The 23,412-nt window shown below is 52.1% G+C and overlaps 1 protein-coding gene across 5 annotated transcripts in view; it reads left to right on the top strand.

The window, feature by feature from the left end:
* Window positions 1-23,412, top strand: part of CACNA1D (calcium voltage-gated channel subunit alpha1 D) — a 292,448-nt gene that overhangs the window by 265,543 nt on the left and 3,493 nt on the right. For 4 of the 5 annotated variants that reach the window (XM_088028075.1, XM_028124508.2, XM_088028067.1 and 1 more), the window contains 7 exons: window positions 2,400-2,530; window positions 15,543-15,659; window positions 16,344-16,711; window positions 17,397-17,423; window positions 18,943-19,092; window positions 19,399-19,562; window positions 22,297-22,418. In XM_088028075.1, the coding sequence (XP_087884201.1) occupies window positions 2,400-2,530; window positions 15,543-15,659; window positions 16,344-16,711; window positions 17,397-17,423; window positions 18,943-19,092; window positions 19,399-19,562; window positions 22,297-22,418 (1,079 nt within the window). The remainder of the gene's footprint in view (window positions 1-2,399; window positions 2,531-15,542; window positions 15,660-16,343; window positions 16,712-17,396; window positions 17,424-18,942; window positions 19,093-19,398; window positions 19,563-22,296; window positions 22,419-23,412) is intronic. The other variant, XM_028124510.2, reaches the window with a different exon arrangement.

Genomic DNA, 23,412 nt, shown 5'->3' with positions numbered 1-23,412 from the left:
ACCCCATCTCTTTCTCTCCAGGCCTGAGCCCGGACAGCCTCACTGCAATCATTCCTTCTGTCCCTTCCTTTTCTAACCAACTCTAGCTTTGATTTTTCCTGTTCTTGAGAGCTTGTCCTCAGCCCAGCCTCAATTAGCTTAGCATCTCAGTGGAGAAGACCAATTGGTGGCCTGCCTCCACTCTGGAGTGGCCACTCAGGCAGAACCACAGTCAGCCCTCTGCACTGAACACCCTGCTTCCCCCAGTTCTGGGCCAAAGAGAGCCAAGACCTTCCCGCGGGAGCCTCCTGGGCCCCTCCAGGCCAGCACCATCTGGGCTGAAGGGAGAAAAGAATCAGGCCTGCATTTACGGGAAACATCCCAGTGTGGAACGGGGTGGGTCTTCCGTAAACCTAGTGTTTTTTTTCTGGGAGCTCACAGAGAAGACTTGATACCCTGGACTGCAGGGGATAGCTGTGGCACAGAAGGCAGAGGCCCCCTGGGGCCCCCAGGGTTGTCAACTTTGAGCCCACCTCCTGCACGCAGCTCAGTAGAGAGACTTGTACTCTGGGGGAAGCAGCCCCAAAGAAGTAGGTGGTCTGCATGGCCAGAGCTGGGCAGTCCCTGAGTGGGCAGTGTGGAGGAAGAGGAGAGCCCATGCTTGGGAGGCCTACTGCCCTGGGCTCACATCCCAACTTGACTGGCCAGGGCAGGTCATTCAACCCTGCTCTACCTGTTGAGGGGAAAGCCATTCCACCATCTCAGAGCTGTTGTGAAGAGGCCATGACACCCACATGGAGCTCCTCTGGGAACATGGATGCCCAAGAATAGAGGTAGCTGGAAGGTATACCAGATGTACCCTGGGCAAAATTGGGAGCAGCTTGAGAGCAAAGTAGGGGTGAAGTGTCAAGACATAAATGGTCTGTCCACCTCTCACCTCCGTGCCCATGGGCAGTGCATCATTAGGCTATTTGGACCAGCCTGAGACAGATGCAGGACATAGTTTCACATGCTACCCAAAGCCTTCATCCCTTTGGTGGCCCCTACACCACTTCAGGCTTCTCAGCTGGGGTTTGTGAGGAATGCAGTGCACTTCTCAAGGCCAGCTGCCCCAAGGCATCTTCTTACTCAGTAACACTGAGTGGCTCCTGACAGTGAAGGTTGGAGAGGTGCATACAGCAGCCCAGCGGTATCTAGATGGAGACACTTCCCACACGGGCACTGAATGAACCCCATTGTGGTTCATTCAGTGAATGTAGAGGGTCCCAGTGGCCCCCAACTTGTCATGTTCCACCATCCATTTCAGTGGATGGCACCGTCAGCAGGCTGCCGGCTCACTATCATCCAGCCCAGGCACTTCGGACCATCCTAGCATGGGGCCGGGTGCTTCTAGGCCTCCTCTCGGATCATGCTCACAAGCACCTTTAAGAGGTGTAGCCCCATTTATAGATGAGAACACAAGCCCCTTGCCCCAGATCACCATGCAGCTCTTGCAAGGGCAGCCTGGGTACAAGCTCAGCTGTCCCAAAGCCTGAGGGCCAGCAGCCCTTCCTTCTCCCAGCCTCTACAACTCCTGGGGCCCTAAGCTTCTTGCCCAGGGGCCACTGCAGATCTGGGGGCGAGCACTCCAGGGAGAGCAGGGCTGGTGGAGGCCCCTGGGCAAACACATCGTGGTTTACCATGAGACAGCCAGAGCCTCTATTCTGCCTCATGCATCACCTTTAAAATGCTCAGCGGAGTTCCAGTGCCCCAGCGGTACATGCTGGAGTTGTTCCGAACAAAGCAGAAATAAGCTCAACTTCGAGGTTAGTTGGAGCTGTCGCTTGCAGTGCCCAAAATAAGCAGTTCTGGATTACAAACAGAGAAATGGCATATGGAGGCTATTGGAACAGAATCACGGGGGCACGTGAAAATCTGGGTTTGCAGCCACTTTCCTGAACCTTCCTCCTCTTCCGAGCTTGTCTGTCACTTTCTGAGGTCTCTGTCTTTATCTCAAAGCATCAGGATTTGGATGGTTAATTGCCTTGGTGTTCATGGTAATTACACGTGCAAATCTCTATGCACAGGGGTGAAAATAGGACCCAGAAAGTCTTTTTTTTTTGTTTCGTAATTTTTATTTTCAGTAAATAACCAAGACAGCACTCCATAGTGTTACTAATACGCTGCTCTAATAAACTCATGACAAACATATCGTTTTCTGCAATTTTGAGTATCAGTTCATGGGACTGACTCTAATTTTGAGCCTTAACTGCTTTGCAAAACCTTGCTTTTTGCTAGATTTAGTCTCCCAGGTCCTCAGCCCAGAGCTCAATGCCCTGGGCGCTGTCCCGCCCCGCCCCCGCCCTGGCCCCCAGCGAGAATTGAGGCTCCTGGTGCAAATGTGCTGATTCGGGAGAGCTCTGTCTGGTCTCTCCGTTTAGATGATGAGGTAACCGTGGGGAAGTTCTATGCCACTTTCCTGATACAGGACTACTTTAGGAAATTCAAGAAACGGAAAGAACAAGGCCTGGTGGGAAAATACCCTGCGAAGAACACCACCATTGCCCTACAGGTGAATTGTCCTTTTGTTTTCTTCTCTTTTCACTAACCATTTTACAAGCTTATTTGAAATACTAGAGAGCTGGCTATTCATGGTTGAGCGGTGCCACAAGGATTTTGTTTAAACTGAGATACCGCACACCCCCCAAAATGCGGACTAGCCATTTCTGGGCTATGAGGTAAGTGCCCCCCTCTCTTGCTTTGTCTGTTGTGCCCGCACCTGCTGTGGCCCGGGGGGCAGGGCCCCCAGGACAGCGGCAGAGGTATAGCCCTGGCAGGCCCCGGGGGGCCAGCGCTGGCCTGGTACCCTGTCTCCTCCCATCTTCTCCAAAGACAGGGTCCTTAGGCAGGCACCCACCTCCCCCCTGTCCCGGGCTCGGGCCCTAGCTGCCCAGGAAACAGCTTTCCATCTGAACGCAAGTGCTTTGTTTTGTTTCTGTTTGTTTCTTACCCCACTGCTTGTTGGTTTTCGGTCCATTTCAGTAACATCCATCACCTCCTGGTGTGTGTGTGCGTGCAGATGGGTGTGTGTGTGCACACGTGTGTCACAGTGTGTCTGTCTTCCGTGTGTGTTTCCTGACAGCCGTGATGCTTGCTGTGCAAACGCTGCTCTGTGCCCAGGCCAGCCTCTGGGCCCTCCCCCTGTGCCAGCCCCAGCCCGCCCCAGGCTCCTGGAGTGTGGGCGCGGCTTACAGGAACCTCTGGTTCCAGCCAGGGTCCATGCATTCAAGGATGTAGAACCCTAGGTAAGCCCAGATCTCTGGCATGGGAAGCAGGTGTGTGGAGGAAGGGGTCACTGTGAAGCTTGCAGGAGGAGGGGCCAGGAAGGGAAGTTTGTGAGCAAGCACTGGCAACAAAGAAAGCAGGGTGAAGAGGGAATGAGATGTTAAGAACTGGCAAAAGGGAACTGCAGAGGTTGGCAAGCTGCAGAAACACCTGTCCAAACTAACCAGAGCCCCATTATCTCTGCTACCCACATGCTTGAAGTCCGTCACGAGTAAGATAGTTTTTTCCCTATTCATTTGTTTACTTTAAAATGACTTTTATGTCCCTGTTATCATCATGAGTCTTACATTGGGTCATGTAGGGTATTAGCAGGGTTCAGTGTGGAATAGGCCCTTCACTTTTTTCTGGAGAGAAATGCCCAGTGTTGTTTTGTGTTCCAAGCGATGGTGCAGTGAAGGGAGGGCTTGTCTGTGAGCTTGCTGCGAGAGAGGACATGAACGTGAATGGCCACAAGTCAGGGCAAGTGGGTGCATATGCAGATGATGGGGTAGTAGATGTCCTTCATGAGGACACCTCTGCTCTGCCCAGACAGCTGCAGAGCCGGGGGAAGCAAAGATGCTCACTCCAGCTGAAGACGATTTCCGATCTTTATTTCTCTGATCACCTGTCCTAAAGGTGGCTCAGTGAACCACAGGCTCAGTCCAGTAGCCCATTGCTGTCTCAGGTTGTGGAATTTGTGAGTAAAACTTTCCCCTCTGGCCCCTCCAGTCTGCAAAAGGGACAGCCCTCCTCCCAACCACCATTCACAAGTAGCCTTGGAAAGATGAAAGCAAACTGAAAAGATGTGTTTGCAAATCTGAACAAATCTGTGGTCCATAGGCTCTTGGGGGCAGCGTGGCCAAGTTGGGTGCAAGGAGAAGGTGTGATGAATGTGCTTCAGAAGGCACTTCCCTAAAGTGGTCCTGGGCCTGGAGGACTAGACTGGCCGGATTTGGGAGTGTCACGGTCCCCTCCCCCTGCAGGGAACTGCCTGCTATTCTGGGATTCTAGGTGGTGGGGTCCATAACACTTGATGACTTTTCTTGAGGAGGAAACATACTCTCTCATGGATGGCTATGTCATAACTTCCAGTAACCAAGTTAGCTCTGTGTTAAGAGACCCTTCTGTTTTTTGGGGAAGGCGTGCATGATGACCACATGAGTAGAGTTCTCCCTTCCCTGAATCCCCAAGACTTCCCAGTCACATGGCTTCAGTTCCTGCTCTAGTGGCTAGATTTAGTGTTTTGATGTTTTAAAACCTGAAAAACAACACATGGCTAAATAATTATCACATTTCATGGATGGGCTTCCCTGAGTCTTTTAAGTTGCAGTTTCAAATGGTGCTAAAGCTACGTTTATAAGTCATGGGGTAAAAGACAAACACATTGCATTACAATAATGTTTTTCTCCTAAACATTTTTCATTTTGTTGTTTGTAGAAAGAGTTTCATTTCCTTGGTGAAATTAAACATTTCCTGTTAGAGGATGATACCAGTGCATCTTTACCCGGTTCTGTTGGGAGTTGAGGCTATGACTATAATTTATGTTGAGTACACAGCCTAGAAGATTAAGTTGTGTTCATAATCTTGACTGATAAATTCTGAAAGTGTATTGGATTCTGAAGCAAACATTAACAATACAAAATTCTGGTCTCCTTGAAGGATAATTCTAATTACATTTTTGGCCTCCTCTGTTCTAGAAGTGGCTTTAAATGTGATTTGTTGCTCTACATTTAATGAGCACGAGGAGGCGCTTTCTTTCTGTGTGATGAAATACTCTGTGATGACACAGCAGTTAGGGACACGGGGTCGAATGGCAGTGGCACCCACAGTGTCACTAGGACAAGTACACGGATGCGCAAGGAAGCCCCCAGATGTGGGCACAGCCTGCTGAGAAGTGGGATGAGTGGCTTCCTCCCACGCTGGGGGATGGCTTGCTCATGGGAGGTCGAGTGTGAGCGCAGAAGTACGACGTAGGCATGTGCGTGCTTGTGCTGCGTAGAGTGCAGTCTGTCTGAGCGGGATCAGAACTGGTCCGCGTTCTCTGCTCCCTGTGGAATGGTTCTCAAGGGCACACAGATGCACTCGGGTTTCCAGCCCTGGGGGCTCCATCTGGTCTCCCTCTCTTCAGACCCACTGCCGTGTCCCTTTTTACATGAAGGGGATCCTTGTGTCGGGAGGAGCTCGGCACCCGGTGTCCTCTGGCCTCTGCGGTCTGAATGAGTGTGCAGTTTCCATCTATCCATCCATCTTCATTAAAGCCAGCCTTCTCTCCAACCTTCTCCAGAGGGTTGGAGAGAAGCTGCATCAGGCTGCCTTTTTGTTTTCCTCACCATCCGCCCCCGCCCCATGTGCCATATCCACTTCAGTTTGACTCCACATTTGCTCTCCCCTCCATTACTGCTACATCTAGTGACCTGCAAGTTTCTGCCAAGAGCAAGTCAATAAAGGAACACAGCTCTGCAGCCTTGAAAATGCTCAGTCCCCTTCCCATCAAACAGCAGTGCCCCATCAGACCTTGCAGATGCAAGATGCAGACATGAATTAGTCCAGTGTCTCATGGATAAAGGGGGGAAAAAAAAGATCCCAAAATGGGAAAAGTTTTGTTCATTTCTTTCAACATTCAAGGATTCCCTTTATGCCAAAGATACTCTGGTAAAATCCGAGGAGACTCTGTCCCCCAGTTGTTCCAGATGGGAGTCTGATTATCTTTAATGACAGGAAGACTTTAGAGGGATAGTCTTTTTCTCACCTGGTCAGAGGTTGGGTTTAAGGAGGAAAGCATTCTTTCCAGCTGGTAAAGAGTTAGGTGGTTAGGTTTTCTGTGAAAGCCTGCACCCCAGCCAACAGATGGTGATGTAGGTGCTCGAGTGGAAGGGTGGTGGTATAAAGAATCCAGCGACTCTTAGTCCCGGATGTGCCCTGATGCGGCCACCGTGGGGAGGCCCAGGGCAGAAGGAGAGGAAGACTCACTCCACAGACATTTAATCTGTGGAGTAGCGGACACCTGTTACTTAGTTACCTTAGTTTAAAAAGTAGCAAGATATTTTTCTTTTTTAAAAGCATGAGTCCATTTAAAGCCATAAAAAAGGCTTTTTTTTCTTTTCTTTTTTAATCTAAGAAGAGAACAGATGCTAACAGATGAGATTTCACTGGCTGATTCATTTGTTTCAGATGCTTGAACGGATGCTTTAGAATTTTCTGCCTGAGCTACAGCACCAAGCTCGTTAGTCGGAAGGCGTTTGTGGCTAAGGCCTTGAAAGGGAAAAGTCTCAAGTGGGCTTATTTCTACTGAAACAGCATTTCGGGAGAAATGCAGGAAAAAGCAAACCCAAGGCCCCAGGGAGACCCCTTCCAAGCAAAGCACTCCTCCAGAAGGCGGAAGCAGGGTGTGGCTCATCTGCAGAGCCATGGCCTCCTGTCGCGGACGCTGCTCCCGGTGGTTCTTTTTCATGGAAGGGAACGTGCAAAAAGGCTTAACAGTTTTCCCTTCCAAGCAGAGACTCAGAGAAAGGGAAAGAGAGAGAGAGAGCAAAGGAAGGGGGCAGCCGCCCCACAGAGAAATGAAATGAACACAACTTCCTGACGCTGGCCAGTAAAAAAAATACCATAATAAAAAGATGAAGCAGACCTGCCTAAGGTGGGCAGCTGACTTCGTTCCAAAGTCCTGCATCCCTAGTTTGCCCGAACTCCCAAAGACTGGCAGGCCCCTCGGCACTGAGCTGACAGAGTTTCTTTTATATGCCAGTCTGCCATGACCTCCTGACCCTCCGGCCCCCACTCTCTGCAGTGACCCAGTTGAGAATGCAGTGGCAAGTGGGCAGGCCAGGAAGCTCAGACACACCATTTAAACTAACACATACACCTGCATGCCAAAACCAGTCCAGGTAACACCTCAGGTTCCATTTTAACGTGTCCACGGGAAATACCACCACACCCAAACCTCATCCAACATTGTCCGTCTTTAATTCGTGCTCAAAGCCAGTCTGGGGATGCCTCTTTGGAAGCAGTGTGGTCTAGTTTCAAGGACACTGGGAGTCAGGGAACCTGGGTTCTAGTCCCAGCTCCAGCATTCACTTGCTGCGTGACCTTGGGCAAGACACTTAACCTCTCTGTGCCTCAGTTTCCCCCATCTGTAAAATGGGGGCAATAATGTCGACCTACCTCACAGGGCTGTTGTGAGGAATAGCTAAGTGATTGTAAAGCACTTTGAACGTATAATTGCTTATTATTAAGACTACAACAATAATAATATCATATGCCTGTTTACTACCGGAACTTTAAGAAATTCTTGTTTTTCTTTGATCTCTGTTCTGTTCTGTACTGTAGTTATCCACCGAGAAAAAGAATTCTACCCCTTTTAAGGAGATCTGGGAAATGTATAAAGATGTACACAGGGTTACCTCTGCAGGTTGTGTTTTCACATCTTACAAATTGTAGATGTTTGCCCAAGAAGTTGCTTCACAAGGGAGTCTGAGATTCTCAGTGGTTGAGGAGCCTGTACATCCAGTCCTGAGCCCAAGATACCCAGAGGAGCCAACTAGAGTTTTAAGATCAATATTCAAAAGTAACTGTAGTGTGAAAACGTGGTTTCTGAAGTGTTTAGAGAAGTGTTTACAAGCCCCTTTGGCCTGCCCTCGTCGGTGCAGACTGGAGGCTTTGCGCGTGTGGGCATGTGTGTGCATGCGTGCGTGCATGCATGAGGGGGCAGGCGGAATGCAGTGGAGACAGCCAGCAAGCATGTGGGGAGGCCCTGTTCCTGCCTGGGCTCATTCAAGAGCAGGCCAGGTGGGAAAGTGGTATCCACCATGGGGAAGAACAGCATTAGTGGAAGTCCTGCAGGCCCATCCGGGGCACAGGTGGCAGGGTCCCTCCCAGCCCTGAGGTCTATTCCAGTGATGTTTTTTCTACTGTGCCCTTTGGCCCCAGTGGCTCTTGTTACCAGTGATCTGGCCTGTCTGCACTGAAGTGGATTCCCTGGCCTCACTTATGGAAACAGGCCCGGCCCCTGATTCTCCTCCCAGTGTGGAGACTGCTGTAAGTCTAGGAGCCCATGGTGGGTTTTATGGATTCTCACAGCAGAGTCCCTGGGGCCCAAGAGCAGGTCTGACTTCACACAGCACCCAGGGCAGTGGTGTGCAGCGTGGGGTTGAAAGCTGGCCAGCACACTCTGGTGTGGCCCCCCCCTTGTGAAGATGAAGCCTCTCTGTACATGCTACTTTAACAGCTGGGGCCCCCTTGCTGACATCCAGTCCCTCTCCAGATCTCTCTGCAATCCAGCAACTAAAAGGCTAATGCCTGGTGTAGCAGGGGCCTCTGGAATCCTGCTCTGGTCTGAAGGCCCACTCTGCCCTGATCAGGTAATGCCTGGGATGCACCACTTATTAAGAGTTTGGTGTATCCTCCCTGCAAAGGAGACTGGTCAGCCCCATGGGCACAGGTGTGGAGCTAATTCACCATCAGATGAATGATCCCTCGGTTTCTGACCTACCCCAGTGTCAAGTTTCTTAAACAATGAAGCGCTGTATGTGCTTGCCTCTGTCTCAGAGGGCCGGGGTGACCAGCTGACTTCTAGATGGAGTCTCCACAGGGTAAAGTCTCAGCAGAACAGCCCCAAGCAATGGGCGTGGCAGGTGTTTCCATATGCCTTCCTGCAGCCCTCCCATATAAGGAAAAACTGGAAAATGGTGAACTTTCTGGATGGAATTAGGGAATGGTTTCAATGAAACGAGAGACTCTCGCCCCGCAGGGGCCTGGCTGTGTTGCTGAGTGACGGTGCTAGCCATGGCTGCTAGCCAAGGGCAGTTTATGGAAACAGTCAGAAGTCATGAGGTCTGCCTCTGACTTCAACTCAAAAGGGAAACAAAGCTTCCCAGAAACTTGGCGTATGGTCAGACTGCAGACACCTCTGTCCTTTCTCTTAAAACCTTGCCAGAAGAGTGTAGCTTTGAGTGTGGAAAAGTTGTAAGAGACAACTCAAGTTTATTACCTGAGAATCTTCACAGACTCAGCAAACTTGGTACCCAACACCAGACTCCATGGTGCTAGACTCTTACGCTCCTGTATGAAAGACACGCTGCAGGCCGGTATCCATCGTAGGGAAATAGATGTAAGGTTGGACACCAGGCTCTTCATAATTACACATTGTCCTTGCAGTGTGGTGTGACCCAACCTAAATTCACAGGATTGTTGGGTACTGGATTCTCTACTTTTTCTGAAAGGCAGGAGATCTTTTTCCTCTGACAATAATAATGATTATTTTCAAAAGTCTTCAAGAAGATATAGAATTACTGAAAAGAAGTTAAGGCGGGTTATATTATGTAGTAGCAAAAGGTCTTAATTATTGTGGTGTGTTATTGAATAATACCAACCTAATGACTTCATTAGCCCTAACGTGTCAGTTTTCCATGGGAAGGAACTTGCTAACACCTACTAACAGTTCCAAGGTTGGGTAGGTACCTGTGTAAATTCATTCTCCTTGGCATACCTCAGACCTAAAAGAGGTGGCTATTTGGGATAATGGGAGGGTGTGTCATTCTAAGCCACGGTGAAGGCAACTCATTAACAAGTGCCAAAGGCTAGCTCAGAGAAGCCAGAGGAAGGACATTTCTTCCATAAGTAGAGAAAGTCAGCAGAATCCCAGGAATCATAGATGAGGCGAAGGGGCCAGTGCCTGAGGAAAGGTTGGTGCTGCCCGTCTGGGGCTGAGTTATCAGCTGTTCTCAATCTTCAGGGTCTCTTTTATGTTCTTAAAAATAATTGAGGACCCTTGTATATCGGTATTTACATTAGAAATTAAAGCTGAGAAATTTTTAAAATACAGAATATACACGTACAAAGATAGCAGAGAGGTGACATCCTCACATGTCATGGAGCCTTTGAAGAACCCCACTATGCTCTGAGAGAATGTATGTATAAGGCGAAGAAGATACTAGTACTGTGCAAATTACAGTCCCCTCATGGGCCCCTGGAAGTGTCCCCGGGCCATGCTTTGAGAACTGCTACTCTAGGGAAATGATCCCATATCCCCGCTAAAGGAAAAGGGTGCTGGAGCCTTTTTATGATCTCCCTGGTGAGGGAGCCTCCTGCGTTGAGCACTGTCCTCACCCGGAACTTTTCTGTCCTCCACAGTGCCACGCCAGTCCCAACCCACTCACCTAGACACAGAGCTGCCTGTGCCCTCTATGTCCAGCTAAGTTCAGACTGAGAGTGGAACCCCACATCTCACTGCCTGTGTTGATCTGGAGGAACGGCGGTCTGAGTTAGTGTGTGATAGACTGTGTTTTAAAGATCGCCACTCCTCAGAGCAGCCCAGCCGAGACAAGGATGTGTGATCACTGGTCATTTCCATGTGGCCTTAGTGATACAAGAGCTCTGCTAAGTTAGTTGGAAGAAGGTTAAACTTGAGTGGGGTCACAGTCATTAAGTGAGCACACAATTCAGACTTGATCCCAGCCCTCTTTCCCATAGACTCAACAACTTTGTCTTGGTGGTGGCCTGGGTGAGGCCAGCAGGGCCTCATGGGAACCACAGGCCTGGGGACCTGAGTCATAGCTGAGCCTTCGCTAGGTAGGGCAGCCCACTCAACCAAATGGGGATAATCCTGGCCTTTCGGGATGTAGTGGGGTAAAGGATGGGAGATTGTTACGACAGCTAGAGAGATGCTAACAGAATAGAGCTCCTGATTTAAGGCATCTGCTGAGCTTAAATTGAAATAATACTCTGTTATCAGGAACCTCGCAGGAATTTCAGATTCTGGTGTTAAACTTCAGCCAAGAATCGAGGTTGCTCAGAGAGCTCTGTGAGATCGTTCACAGGGAAATGTCATAGGTCCCTTTAGGTAATTTTAAGAAAACCTTCCTTAACCTTTCAAAGTGGTGGGAAATTGATGTGTGTTGCTGAGCGCAGCCCCAAGAGGAACTTCTGTGGTGACGTTACAGCTAACTTCAGCGAGGGTCAGAATCCCCGTGGGTGGCCCACGGAGTGCCGTGCTCATGTTTCTCACCCTGGTTGCGTGACTCAAGAACTGTGCATAATGGACACAAAGCCACACTGTCACATTTTCCCTGGAGGAAAAGGAGGACAAAAGAGTGTGCCCATGTGTGATATGTATGCCTGCATGTATGCGGAGGTGGTGGGGGACAGCTTGTAGATGGGCTGGTTTATGCTATACGAGCTGAACCTCCAGTTCGTTCTTCTGATGGAGCTAGTTCCGAAACCGTGCCCTCTGATTGGGTAGGGGCTGAATCCCGCGAAAGGGTTCACCAGCACTTGCCCTTCAGGAGACGAGTGTGCAGGGCCAGGCCTGGCTGAGCGAAGCCCGTGATGGAGAACAGGCTTTGCTGGACAGGGGCTTGCTGGCTGGAGTCTGAAAGCCTGGCACTCGCATCCAGAGATGAATGGCCTGGCCGGGTCCGAGTGGAGACTCACATCTCTTATCTCCACTGTTACAGAGTAGGTTCAGGAGGGGTTCTGGCCTTTGTCTGGGCTTGCTGTGCCGCTGAGAGCCGGCAGCTCCTGGTGTGTCTCACGGAGCTAGCTTAGGAAGGCGACCAGGGCAGCATCTCTCACACACCCAGGTAGGAAAATCTGACCGTAAGAGTGGGCAAGAGAATGGAAGGTAAACGAATGTTCCTATTTGATGTTCAAATACCATATTTTTATGCTATTGCTTCAGAGATACTTAGATTTTGTAGTTTGGTTTTTGTTTTTTTGTTTTTGTTTTTTTGGTGACTTAATCATCTATAGAGTAAATATCTATAAAATTCCAATTAAATGGTGTCTAAAATTTAAAGCAGCAGTCTGCAGGCAAAGCGCCAACATTTCTTTTTTTAAAAAGATATTTATGATACCATCTAGCATTTAAAAATCAACCAGAAACTAGGCTTGATTCTGCTTAATATTTTATATGATTGGACATCTTAAATCAAAAATGTTTCTATTTTATAACAATTCTGTGTTTATTCAAAACCATAATTCTACTGTGATGTTAATGGAATGACTTTATACAGCTTTAATTATGTTGGTTTAAGTGCTAATGACCACGTTTCAAATTAAAGTACTATTTTGCCGATAGAGGTAGACACCGATATGAAAAATGAAAGAATAGCTCATTTTACTGATTGTAAAGTGTTTATTTCAAGGGAAAAGAATGTTCTTTTTCTTAGGGCTGTGGAAAAAAGTAATTTTTTCAAGAGTTTAAGATAGTTTTCTGGGATCAGAACTCGTGCCTATGGAAATTTTGGAGCAGCCTAAGCTACCTTTTAGCTTGATATGTGTGCTAGAAAAATTTCATTATCATGTTTTGTGATATGTAATAAATTCAGGGTGCTGTGTTTAAGCTTCATTTCAATTCAAGTTTGGGAACCTCTGTTTCCCACCTTCCCAGACCTGGCAGACAACCCACCCCTGACACCCCACTGCCGGTAGACACCCCACCCCTGACACGCACCCTCCCCTGGCAGACACCCTACCCCTGCCACCACCCCTCGGCACCCCCGCCCCCCGCATCCTTCCCCAGATCCCATGTGAAAGAGTCAGGTCAATCCCTGACTCTTAGAAGATGTGTTTCTTCCTGCGTGGAGTGAGCAAAACGTAACCATGATTTCTAAACCTCTGCTTTCATGCCGAGGAAGAGTGATGCTTTTTATCCTCCTCTGGTGTCTCTTTAATAAATATGTTGTCATTATTTGTCCTCAGAAGGGGCCTCTTGAGCCGCCTCTCAGTTTTCTCCATGATTTATGTTGCAAACAAATTCTCTGTCCTCTGTCTGTTCACCACACTCTCCTGATCTTGTGTACCATCGAAGACCTGCTGGAGACCGTTTTTGTTTTTCTTATGCAATTATGTTATATGTGTATTTCAGTGAAATGTCAACCCGCCAACAGTGGATGATGTTAAAAATTATCCAAATAAATAGTTTTCTATTTCTTTTAATCAGACCTAGTCCAAACTGTTGAATGACAGTGAATAGGATTATCTGGTTTTTTGTTTGTTTGTTTGTTTGTTTGTTTTCAAACTCAGGGGTATTCCAAGCCCGTGGTGCCTCGTGACATGGGCTCATATATATAATTTACCTGGGGGTGTTGACTTAGTGCTTTGTCGCCTATGTTTATCTTATAGACACGACAGCAGGTGTCTCAAACCTGGTCTTTGATTTGGAAGCCTCAGATCTGCCTTTCCTCCAGTGATCCAAAACCAGACAATGAAACCCTGGCTTAGCTAATCTTCCCTTGATGACTGTGCTCTGGGAAACACTGAACGAATGAGCTGCAGGCTGTTCAACACTGCTGGGCCGGACCTTCCTGCACAGGCCCGCAGCTCTGTGTGAAAAGCTCTCCCCCATTGGACATTAGCGTCGCCTTCTCGATGTTTCCAAGAGAATGGCAAGTGGGTCTGCGTCTAAGCCAGATGATTCCCCTGGCTCAGATGTGCCAGACTTGGGGATCCTGAGCGAGGGAAAGCGTGTGTGTGTGCACCTCCATGAGCGTGCATGTGTATGCTTGTGCGCATGCAGCTTGTGCCTGTGGTCAGAGGGACAGGAGAGAGAGGTACCCTCACTGACCATACCACGAACTATTCTGGGTTTGGTGGCAGGACACGTGTGTCTTTCCCCAACGAGACCACAGCATTCCTCGCCAGGAACCTGAGAGCTCCGAATCCAGGCAGCTCTTGCGCACCCACAATTCATGAAACGGAAAGACCCCCCCCCCCTGCCGCCCCTGGCCCTGCTCCTCTATTCAGAGAATGGATCAAATCAGACCTAGCCTGGTGTACCATTTTTAACAGCATTGCCTCCTATGGAGGAGGAGGCTGGTTTCACAGGAGCTTCTTAGGAAGCTCCTGTAGGACTCCACATTCTAAATTGCCATCGTCACCACCACTGGCTTCTGTGGAAAACCAGTTGTGAGCACCCCACGCCGGGGGCCGGCGCCGTGGGGCCCGGCCAGACCGTGGCCACCATCCCCACCATCCCTTCCCCTCCCTGCGCCCCTCTGCTGGAGGTTGTGGAGGAAGGGCCAGGAAGTGGTCCCCTCCCCTGACACCCCGCTTCTAGGCCCAGGTGTTCCCTGCTGACCACCGTGACGTAGTGTGCAGATCAGCCCTGTGCAGCCAGGGCTCAGGCAGGCCCCGCTGTGGCTGCCGAGGGGCAGAAGGACTGCAGGCCAGTGAGAGGGTCCTGCCCAGATACAGGACAGGGAGCACTTAGGCCTGGGGGCAGGGAGGAAATGCCTCTCTCAGATGCCAGTCTTTTTGTGGAAAAGGATAAAGTGGAGCCATACCGTCCCTGTTAGTCTGCGAGGCAGCATGCTGTTTTTCTTCAAACTGATGGTCAGGACAGAACTTTCTCAGAGCCAGCGACTCCTCCCCCGTGTGTAGCAGAAGCATCTCTGGTGCCTCCCTAACAAAGCTGGGAACAACAGAAGGGCGTCTCCCAGGGCCTGTTGCAGTGGAACCCGGGGCCCAGTGTAAGGAAAGCCAACTGTGAGGGCCTCAGGCAAAGGCCTGTGTCTGCGAGGGGCCAGGAGGGGTCACCTGGTGGGTCCCACACAGCCTCCAGAGGCTGGTGAGCCCTTTTCAATGTGTTGTGGTCTTCAAGAGGATGATCCAGCTGTTGACAAGCTCTTGGCCTGACCCTCCAGGGCACCACGGATAGCCATGGAGGCTGGCACTGCACAGTGGCCCGGGTCTGTGTGCGTGTCGACCCATTCCGTCATGGTCCTGAATGTGCTGGTGATTGCAGTGTGTGCTGTCCCTCCCTCGTTCCCATGGCTTTCTTGCAGAACCGGTGGCCCTGCTGGCTGCTTGGTCAGCTCGCCCCCTCACTCCCGTACTTAGGTCATGGTCAGTGAGTCCTGGCCACCCTCCCCATCAAGTGGATGGGTTGTGCTCCTGGCCCTCTCTGGGGCTCTAGGAGAGGACTCTGCAGGCCCTCCTTCTCTAGACTATTTGGATGCAGGCATGTGCTCTTGGCCACAGCAGACACTGTTCCCTGACAGTTGGGCTATGTGAGAAGGAAGTGACTGGGTCGGAGGCCTCGAGCACCCCAGTCTAGGACCATCTGGAACTCCTGACCACACCCTTCAACCCCGGGGCTTCGGGGACCCTTCAGTTACATTCACACGAGTAGTCACTCCCCTGGGTTGCCCTTTGGAGAAAGCTTCCCTCACCACAGCTGAATCAGGCAGGAGCAGAGCCAGGACCCAGGCCGGGCCCAGCGCACCCATATTGTCTAATCCGTTTTGCCATTTTTGTTGATCTAGGCAGGATTAAGGACACTGCATGACATTGGGCCAGAAATCCGGCGTGCTATATCATGTGATTTGCAAGATGACGAGCCGGAGGAAACAAAACGAGAAGAAGAAGAAGATGTATTCAAAGTAATTATTCCACGCCTAGCTACACACTGGCCACTTGGAGATAGCGGGGCAGGACTTCAGTTTGGGCAGTCGGTGATCCACAAAAGAACCTGGAGAATGCACGCCAGCACCCGGGCCTAGAGGGGCTCACGGACCGTGCTATCCCCACAGCAGACCTTCGGTACCTCCTCTAGGGCCAGGCGCGCTCCCGCCCTGAGCTGGCCCCTCTGTCCCACACTGGCAGCTTCAGAGGAGCCTGGCCACAGCCGCTTGGCCAGTGTGGCTGAGCCTCCTGAGTCCCGCTAGCAGCTGCCCACCTGTGTTACCCCCTTCTTCCCTGGGCTGGCCCTCAGCACCCCCAGCCCAGAGAGCATGCCTCCTGTCCAGCCTCAACTGCTGGGGGCTGCCAGTCAGCCCTGCTGGGTATAAGTCACCTCAACTTGGAACGACGTGAAGAGCACACTCGTGTGACAGCCAAAAGCTTGCTCCCCAGCTCAGGGATCGGTAACCTTCCTCATTTCAGGGGGACCAGCTGCCACACAGACACATCCACCCTGATCTGTGAGACACTCAGATTGTTTTTACAGGGATCCTACGGAGCTTACCTAGAATTTGTGTTTCGTGTAGAAAAAAAATTACCTAACAAAGCTAGCCTGCATCAAATACTTGTTAAATTACCTGGTGTTGTCTCCCATTATTTTGCAGAGAAATGGTGCCCTGCTTGGAAACCATGTCAATCATGTTAATAGTGATAGGAGAGACCCCCTTCAGCAGACCAATACCACCCACCGTCCCCTGCATGTCCAAAGGCCTTCAGTTCCACCTGCAAGTGATACTGAGAGACCGCTGTTTCCTCCAGCAGGAAATTCGGGGTGTCATAGCCATCATAACCATAATTCCATAGGAAAGCAAGCTCCCAGCTCAACAAATGCCAATCTCAATAATGCCAATATGTCCAAAGCTGCCCCTGGAAAGCGGCCCAGCATGGGGAACCTTGAGCATATGTCTGAAAATGGGCATCACTCCTCCCACAAGCATGACCGGGAGCCTCCAAGAAGGTCCAGTATTAAAAGGTAACCTTTAAAATGTGTTTGCACTTGGTGATGTAGTGTCTGTGCAAGGCGCTTCTTTCTCCCCGGTGCTCTGGCACACATGGGAGATGCTCAGGAGGCACTGACCCTCGAACTTGGGAGTGCCATGAGCTCATGGCCTCATCAGGCACTAGCCAGTGATGAATCCAAAGGATAAAGGGCCACCAGCCATTCTGTGTCCTGCCAAAGGGGATGCCCCTTCAAATAACAGCAGTTGCTGTGAACTCTGCCTTCCCCAGTGGTACCAACATACTTTGAGACAGAGGTTGGCAACGTTTGTAAAGCACCAGATGATAAATATTTTAGGCTTTGGGCACCATACAGGCTCCACTGCAGTGACTGAGCTCTGCTGTTGTACAGAGAAAGCAGTCATAGACTGTTTAAATGCATGAGTGTGGCTGTGTCCCAGTAAAACTTTATGGACACTGCAGTGTGAGCTTCACATGGTCACACGTGGTGTAATATTTTTCTTCCTTTGATTTTTTTGCACTCCTTTAAAAGCATAAGAACTATTCATAGCTCGTGGACAGTATATGGCCTGTAAACCATAGTTTGCTGACCTCTGCTCTAGGAACTAGCCTGATAATCTGCATTTTAAATTTTATTGGAAATATTTAACTTTTATCTTCTCCCTCCCTCCCTCCCATGTTATGCCTTTCCTGGATAGAACCCGCTATTATGAAACTTACATTAGGTATGTGCTCATTGCCTGTGTGTGTTAAATACTCTGTGTTGTGAGTGTAACCAGCTGGCCTCTCAGTCCTGGGAGGGGTGAGAACTTCCTTTCAGGCGGCAACCTGATAGGAGTGGAGCTTGGGGCTGTGGACTCCAGAGGCAGAGGTAGTTGCTTCTTTCTTCCTTCCTTCCCTTCCTTCATTTCCTTCCTCCTTTCCTTCCCATCCCCTCCTCTCTTTCTCTTTCTTTTTTTTAAGATTTATTTTAGAGAGAGAGCGAATGTGCAAGCGGCGGGTAGGGGCAGAGGGAGAGGGAGAGAAACTCAAGCAGATTCTTTGTTGAGCACAGAGCCCGACACAGGGGCTCGATCTCATGATCCTGAGATCATGACCTGAGCTGAAACCAAGAGTCAGGTGCTCAACCAACTGAGCCACCCAGGCACGCTGGTAGTTTCTTTCTAAGCAAAGGAGCTTTTAGGTCCATATGTGCATAGACTGTGTCATCACCCAAGGACTAGTATTCACATGCCAGTGTGCCCATGGGCTAGCCCCTGCAGGCACGCCTCGTGACCACCGTGTAGGGAGAGCCCACTGTGTGCTTCCAGGTGCCTGGCCCTGGGAGGCTGGTGCTACCTGCCGCGGCTGGCTGGGTTCAGACCTCTTCTGGGGGCTTCATAAAAGCATGACCCCAACCTCTGAAGACCAGGGACCGGGTCTTCTCCTTTGTCTCCCCTGCAGCCCTCAACATATGTGCGGTGTATCCTGCTCCATATTTGCTGACCCGGGTTGTATTGTCAGCGGGATGATCATTTTGTTGGGGACAGAGAGGCTGGGTCTCTTAGTTTAATTCTGTCAAGTGCAACCTGCTGCTCAGGAGCGACTTGAGAGAATGAAGAACTTGTAGGGAGCACTGTCCTCTCTTTGGAGAGAGTCGATGTAACAGAGCCTGCTGGGCTTTCCTGAGGACTGAGGCCAGGATAGCGGCTTTCAGGGAGATAGAATGACAGTCTTGCAGTGTGGGTGGGGCCGTCTTTGAAAACTTGGCAGGTGTCACGCATGTGAGTCTCCCTGGGGACACTGTATCCCAAACTCCTGTCGCCTTTCCTGGGTCAGAGGTAGTGGGAAACTGGTCAGGGAGCCTCTTTGTTCCAGACCCTGAAGTCACATGGGCCAGAGGAGGAAGGAGCAAGGATCAGAGCAGGTGGCCTCGGAGCCCAGCGGCTTCTCCCTGGGACTGCCGATCGCTGCAGGCCTCTAGGTCCATTTCCTGTTCTGTTCCACCAAAGGACACCCACTCCTTTGGCTCCATGGCCCCCTGGGCATGGTGGTTTGGCACCAGCATTGTGCAAGGCACTGAGAGAGCGGCCCCCTCCCAGCACACACGCATGCTCACACACACAGCTCTGCCACCAGAGGCCTGAACAGTCCAGTCCCGGGGACACCAGGGAGAAGCCGGGGGCACGTGGGCCAGGGGGGCTAGCCATGCACCAAGGCCCAGCTGGGTGCTCAGGGGGCTCGGGCCCTCTCTTACCACTGCAGGTCTGACTCGGGGGATGAGCAGTTCCCCACTATCTGCCGGGAAGATCCAGAGATCCGTGGCTACTTCAGGGACTCCTGCTGCTTGGAGGAGCAGGAGTATTTCAGTGGTGAGGAGGGCTTCGAGGATGCCTGCTCCCTGACCGGGGCCAGGTGAGCAGCACTGTGGCTCGGGCTGATGTCAGCAGGCCTGGCTGTCTCCTGCCCCTCATACTCTGCGGCAAGGGCCCGCCCGTATGACACCCGGACTGCCCGAGAGGCAGGCAGAGAGACCAGCTTCTCCCAGGGCCCTGAGTCTTCGATGAAGCTGAGGACTGACTGCCTGGTTCTCAGTCGGGGTGTCTAGGAAAGCTGGGGAGAGGACTGTAGCCATGGGGCTGTCTGAGCTAAGAGACGGGGCTTGTTAACGAAGATCTCCTGTGTCCCTTACCCTCTCTCCTCGCCTTTCTGACCCCCCAGGCAAAACTACAGCTACTACAGCCGATACCCAGGTGGCAGCTGGGACTTCGAGCGGCCCCGAGGCTACCATCACCCCCAAGGCTTCCTGGAGGATGAGGACTCGCCTGTTCGCTATGATTCCCGGAGATCTCCAAGGAGACGCCTACTACCTCCCACCCCAACATGTGAGGCCAGATTTTTTGTTTTGGGTGAAGCCTCCCAGAGAACAGTATGCTCCTCCCCGATCCCCAGCCCCGAGGAAGTGTGACAGATGTGGTTGCACAGTGCTAGGGACTGTCCTCCGTCTGCAAGACCAGCTCCCTGGTTGGGACCCTATCGGTATCAGCTCTCCCTTCTGGCTCATCCGTGTCCCACGTAATTGAGCTCAAACCACTTCCGGGCCATTCTTGACTATGAGCACGGAGAAAGGCAGCTTGTGGTCCTAAGCGTGCTCAGTACGTGGCATCTGAAGAGGGGCTTTTCGTGCACATTATCGTTGTCTTGGAGCCTGGGGTTCATCATGCGAGGTAGGCATGATGTGCGGCATGAGGTTGTCAGGCCCTCTCTGTGGACGGGGTAACTGACCCTCAGAGGGTGGAAGTGAGCAGCCCAGGCCTGTCCCACCAAGCGCCAACCCCCCCCCCGCCTCTGGGGGGCCCCTGGGGACTCTTGGTGTCCGTCTCTGCCCAGTTCCCACCAGGGGCTTTCCCTCTTACCACGTGTCAGCCAGCGTCCTTGCTCACGGGGCAGGTGTTGGGTCCGCACCCCCATCCTGGGGCTGGAGGAGTCCTGTTCTGCCAAGAAGAGGCAGGGGGCCGGCTGTTCCCCACCTAGTTTTCTTACACCAGTGGCCTAAGCAGGGCTGCAGGAGATGTGGCTCACCCCCCAGTGAGGGACTTGGCCCGGGGTAAGAAATGACGCCGTGACCCCTGCCAGCTCCTGGCCGGGCAGTTGGATTTTGCACATGGGGGCATTTTGGTGATGGTTAAAGAATATCCATTCCTGGCGTTTCTGAGGAATGAAGCATATTTCTGAGCGGGACTCCAATCAGCAACCAAAAATAGCCAAGACACATTGGCTCTGAGTCGGCTGACTCTGTGTGCAGTAACCAGTCCAGCTGGGTGGTGCCTGGGGCCCTCTCCTCTCTGCTGCAGTCTCAGCCCTGCTGGGGAGTGTCATCAGATCCATTTCCATAGTTAATATTTCATTCTGCAGCCCCAAACACGTGCTGCCGAACAGAGCAATTCTGAGCTTCCTGAATACTGGGCAACACACGCGGGTGAGCCCGGCAGAGGCCCCCTTGTCTGTGGAGTGCCCTGCCCTCTCTGGACCCTCCCTGTGTCCCCTACAGTGGCCACATTAATGCCCACCATTCAGAGGCACCGCCCGAGTGAAGTGAGGAACCCCAGTGGGCCAGAGCAGATGCCCTCTTTATCTGTAAGGGCAAATCAATAAAACGTATTTTATTTGCTTTGCTGCCCATCGCTTCCGACCTTGGGCGGGGGAAGGGGGAAGTCTTCTGCCTGTGTTCGCAGTAGCAGTAGAATTCCTTCCTTTGTCAGAGTTGGTTGTGCACAGCAGAGGAGATGATCAGTGTATCCAGGGACGGATTTTCAAAACCGAAAGGCACTACCCGAATGAGAGAGATGGTGGTTTCCCCTCCTGGCTCCGAGCCTCTGGCCCTGGCCGGCTGCCCCTAGGAGGGTCCTCAAGGGTGTGCCAACGAGGGAGGCCCCTGTGTGGTGCAGGGAGGCCAGGCTGTCTGATGAGGACAGCAGCCATTGTGCAGCAATCTGTGTCCCACGGAGGCGACTTGAGGAGGCGGCGGCGACCCAGCACGCCCCACAGGGGTGCCCCAAGCCTGCGTGGCCGGGGCTGCTTGTCTGTTCTCCCCGCACTGGGCAGGGCCATCCCCGGGCTCAGCCCAGTCTTCCCACACTTTTAGATTAGAGCTCTCACAGAACCCGGTTCCTGCCGCTCCGTGCGACTTCCAGGAGGCCTGGGCGGCTCGGCCCCGCCGTTTTCCAGGGTGTGGAGTTTTGCCGGGGCATGAGAAATGCCCTGGGATCTTAAGAAGCAGAGGCTGAGGAGACATAGCTCCTGCCTTGCAAACTGTCAGTAAGGCCCCCACGCCGTGTCTCTAGGGCCAGCACCCTCGAGGGTGGACCTGTCCCGGGGCCGGAGTGTGGGGGGAGCCTCTGGCCTGTGCTTGGGGGCCCAGAATTCAGACCAACCTCCTGGGCCCTGTGTCCTGTGAAGCCACAAACTCGGGATCTCTTGTCATTGCTCAGCCTGTGCACGAGCCTCTGTTTTGAGTAGCTGATAACGAGACAGCCGTGTTCTCTAACATCGGAGGTGTTCTTTTCCGGTTTTGCCTTCAGTGCTTAGAGAAGCTGGGTCTTCCCCAACCAAAGGATTTGCCTCTTACCTGGTTGAGCAGATAGCAAGTCACTCCCCTTAAAGCAGGTATAAGCGGGGGAGCACCGGCAAGACGCCGGGGGCCCCAGAGACACGCAGGATGCCTGCAGGGAGGGACGGGGGCAGCAGCAGGTGTTTGCAGGATTCTAGAATGACGTTGTGTTCTTGACCTGAAATGCAGTGTTCCCCACAGTGTATGTACAGGGCCAGGGGCGTCCAGTCAGAACAGGTGCCCTCTGGAGCCTTCAGCTCCACCCCATGAGAACAGGCACTACATTTGCAAGAAACCAACTTACACCTACTAAAAACATCCCTCAGTTGGGCAGCTTCTTCATCCTCCCAAAGTTCCAAGACCTCACTACCTAATGCTTTTCCTTGGACGTGTGACTTGCTTCCTCTTGGGCCCCCCCATCGAGTGTCCAGGGGCCCACCCTGACCCCAGAGCCCCGGGGGCCCCACAGAGCACCTGTTTCACAGCTACCGCTGTGCTTCACTTCTCAGCCCACCGGAGATCCTCCTTCAACTTCGAGTGCCTGCGTGGGCAGAGCAGCCAGGAGGAGGTCCCGCCGTCCCCCGCCTTCCCCCACCGCACAGCCCTGCCTCTGCACCTGATGCAGCAACAGGTGAGCCGGCCCACCTGGCCTTGACACCACAGGCCTGAGGGGCCGCCTGTGTGGGACCCACCCTCAGGACACCCCGTTGGGCTGCCAGCAGCAGGAGGGAAGGAGAGAAGCTTCACAGACACTCTGGTTCAATCCGGGAGCAACCCTGCCAAATAGATACTATCACAAACCCCATTTCACAGATGAGCGAGTATCAGGGAGAGGGTAGGTAACATGTCTGAGCTCACACAGGAGGTGTGTGACCGTGTTGACCTATGAATCCAAGGCTGCCAGCTTCCCAAGCTGGGCCCTTGGCCGTGGTGGACACTGTGTTCTGGTACAGTCCCTGACCCAGGGAGTGGTGGCCGCTTGCCTGATCCTGAACAGTCAGTGCTGCCCTTTATCTGCTCTGAGACATGGTTCCTTCATTAAGACATGTCTGTAGAGCCCTTTGTGGGCAGGGCGCCATGGTCACGGGTGGGTGAGCCTCTGACCCTGGGACACAGAGTGTGGTCCAGGGAGAAGGACCTGTCCATGGTGAGGTGGCTGGACAGGGGGGAGCCCAGGGCCTGGAGGGAGGGTGGGGCTGCAGCCCACTCACCAGAGCTTTGCCTCAAGGGCAAGAAGAGGGCACTTTTTCCTCCTGCAAAGAGCACATCAGAGATGCAGTCCACTGTGTACGTGTGTCAGGGGCCGGAAGGCGTGCGGGGAGCACCTGGTCCGTAAATGTGCAGAGCCAGCTCACCCCCAGCTTGCTTACTGCCAACATCCTGAGCACGCGAGCACTAGCTTCCATTACAGGTGTTCCATTCAGGTCTCTCTGCCAACTCTCTGCCACTTTTCTGCCTTCAGTTTTTATATTAATTTTTATTCGTGTCCTGCTTTGTTGTGGAAGGACAAGGCGTGGGAAGGCCCAGCCATCAAATGCCATGAACCAAGTAGGCCTGGAAGTCTCCATGGGCACGTGCGTGCGAACGCCCCTCCCTCTGCTGTCCGGCCCCCATGAGGGCCAGAT

The sequence above is a fragment of the Eumetopias jubatus genome, unplaced genomic scaffold, assembly GCF_037043125.1.
Source record: "Eumetopias jubatus isolate StellerSeaLion01/CBP00866 unplaced genomic scaffold, mEumJub1_p1.0 scaffold_1, whole genome shotgun sequence".
In the NCBI taxonomy this organism is placed as follows: domain Eukaryota; kingdom Metazoa; phylum Chordata; class Mammalia; order Carnivora; family Otariidae; genus Eumetopias; species Eumetopias jubatus.
This window is presented reverse-complemented; position numbering and strand designations above follow the sequence as displayed.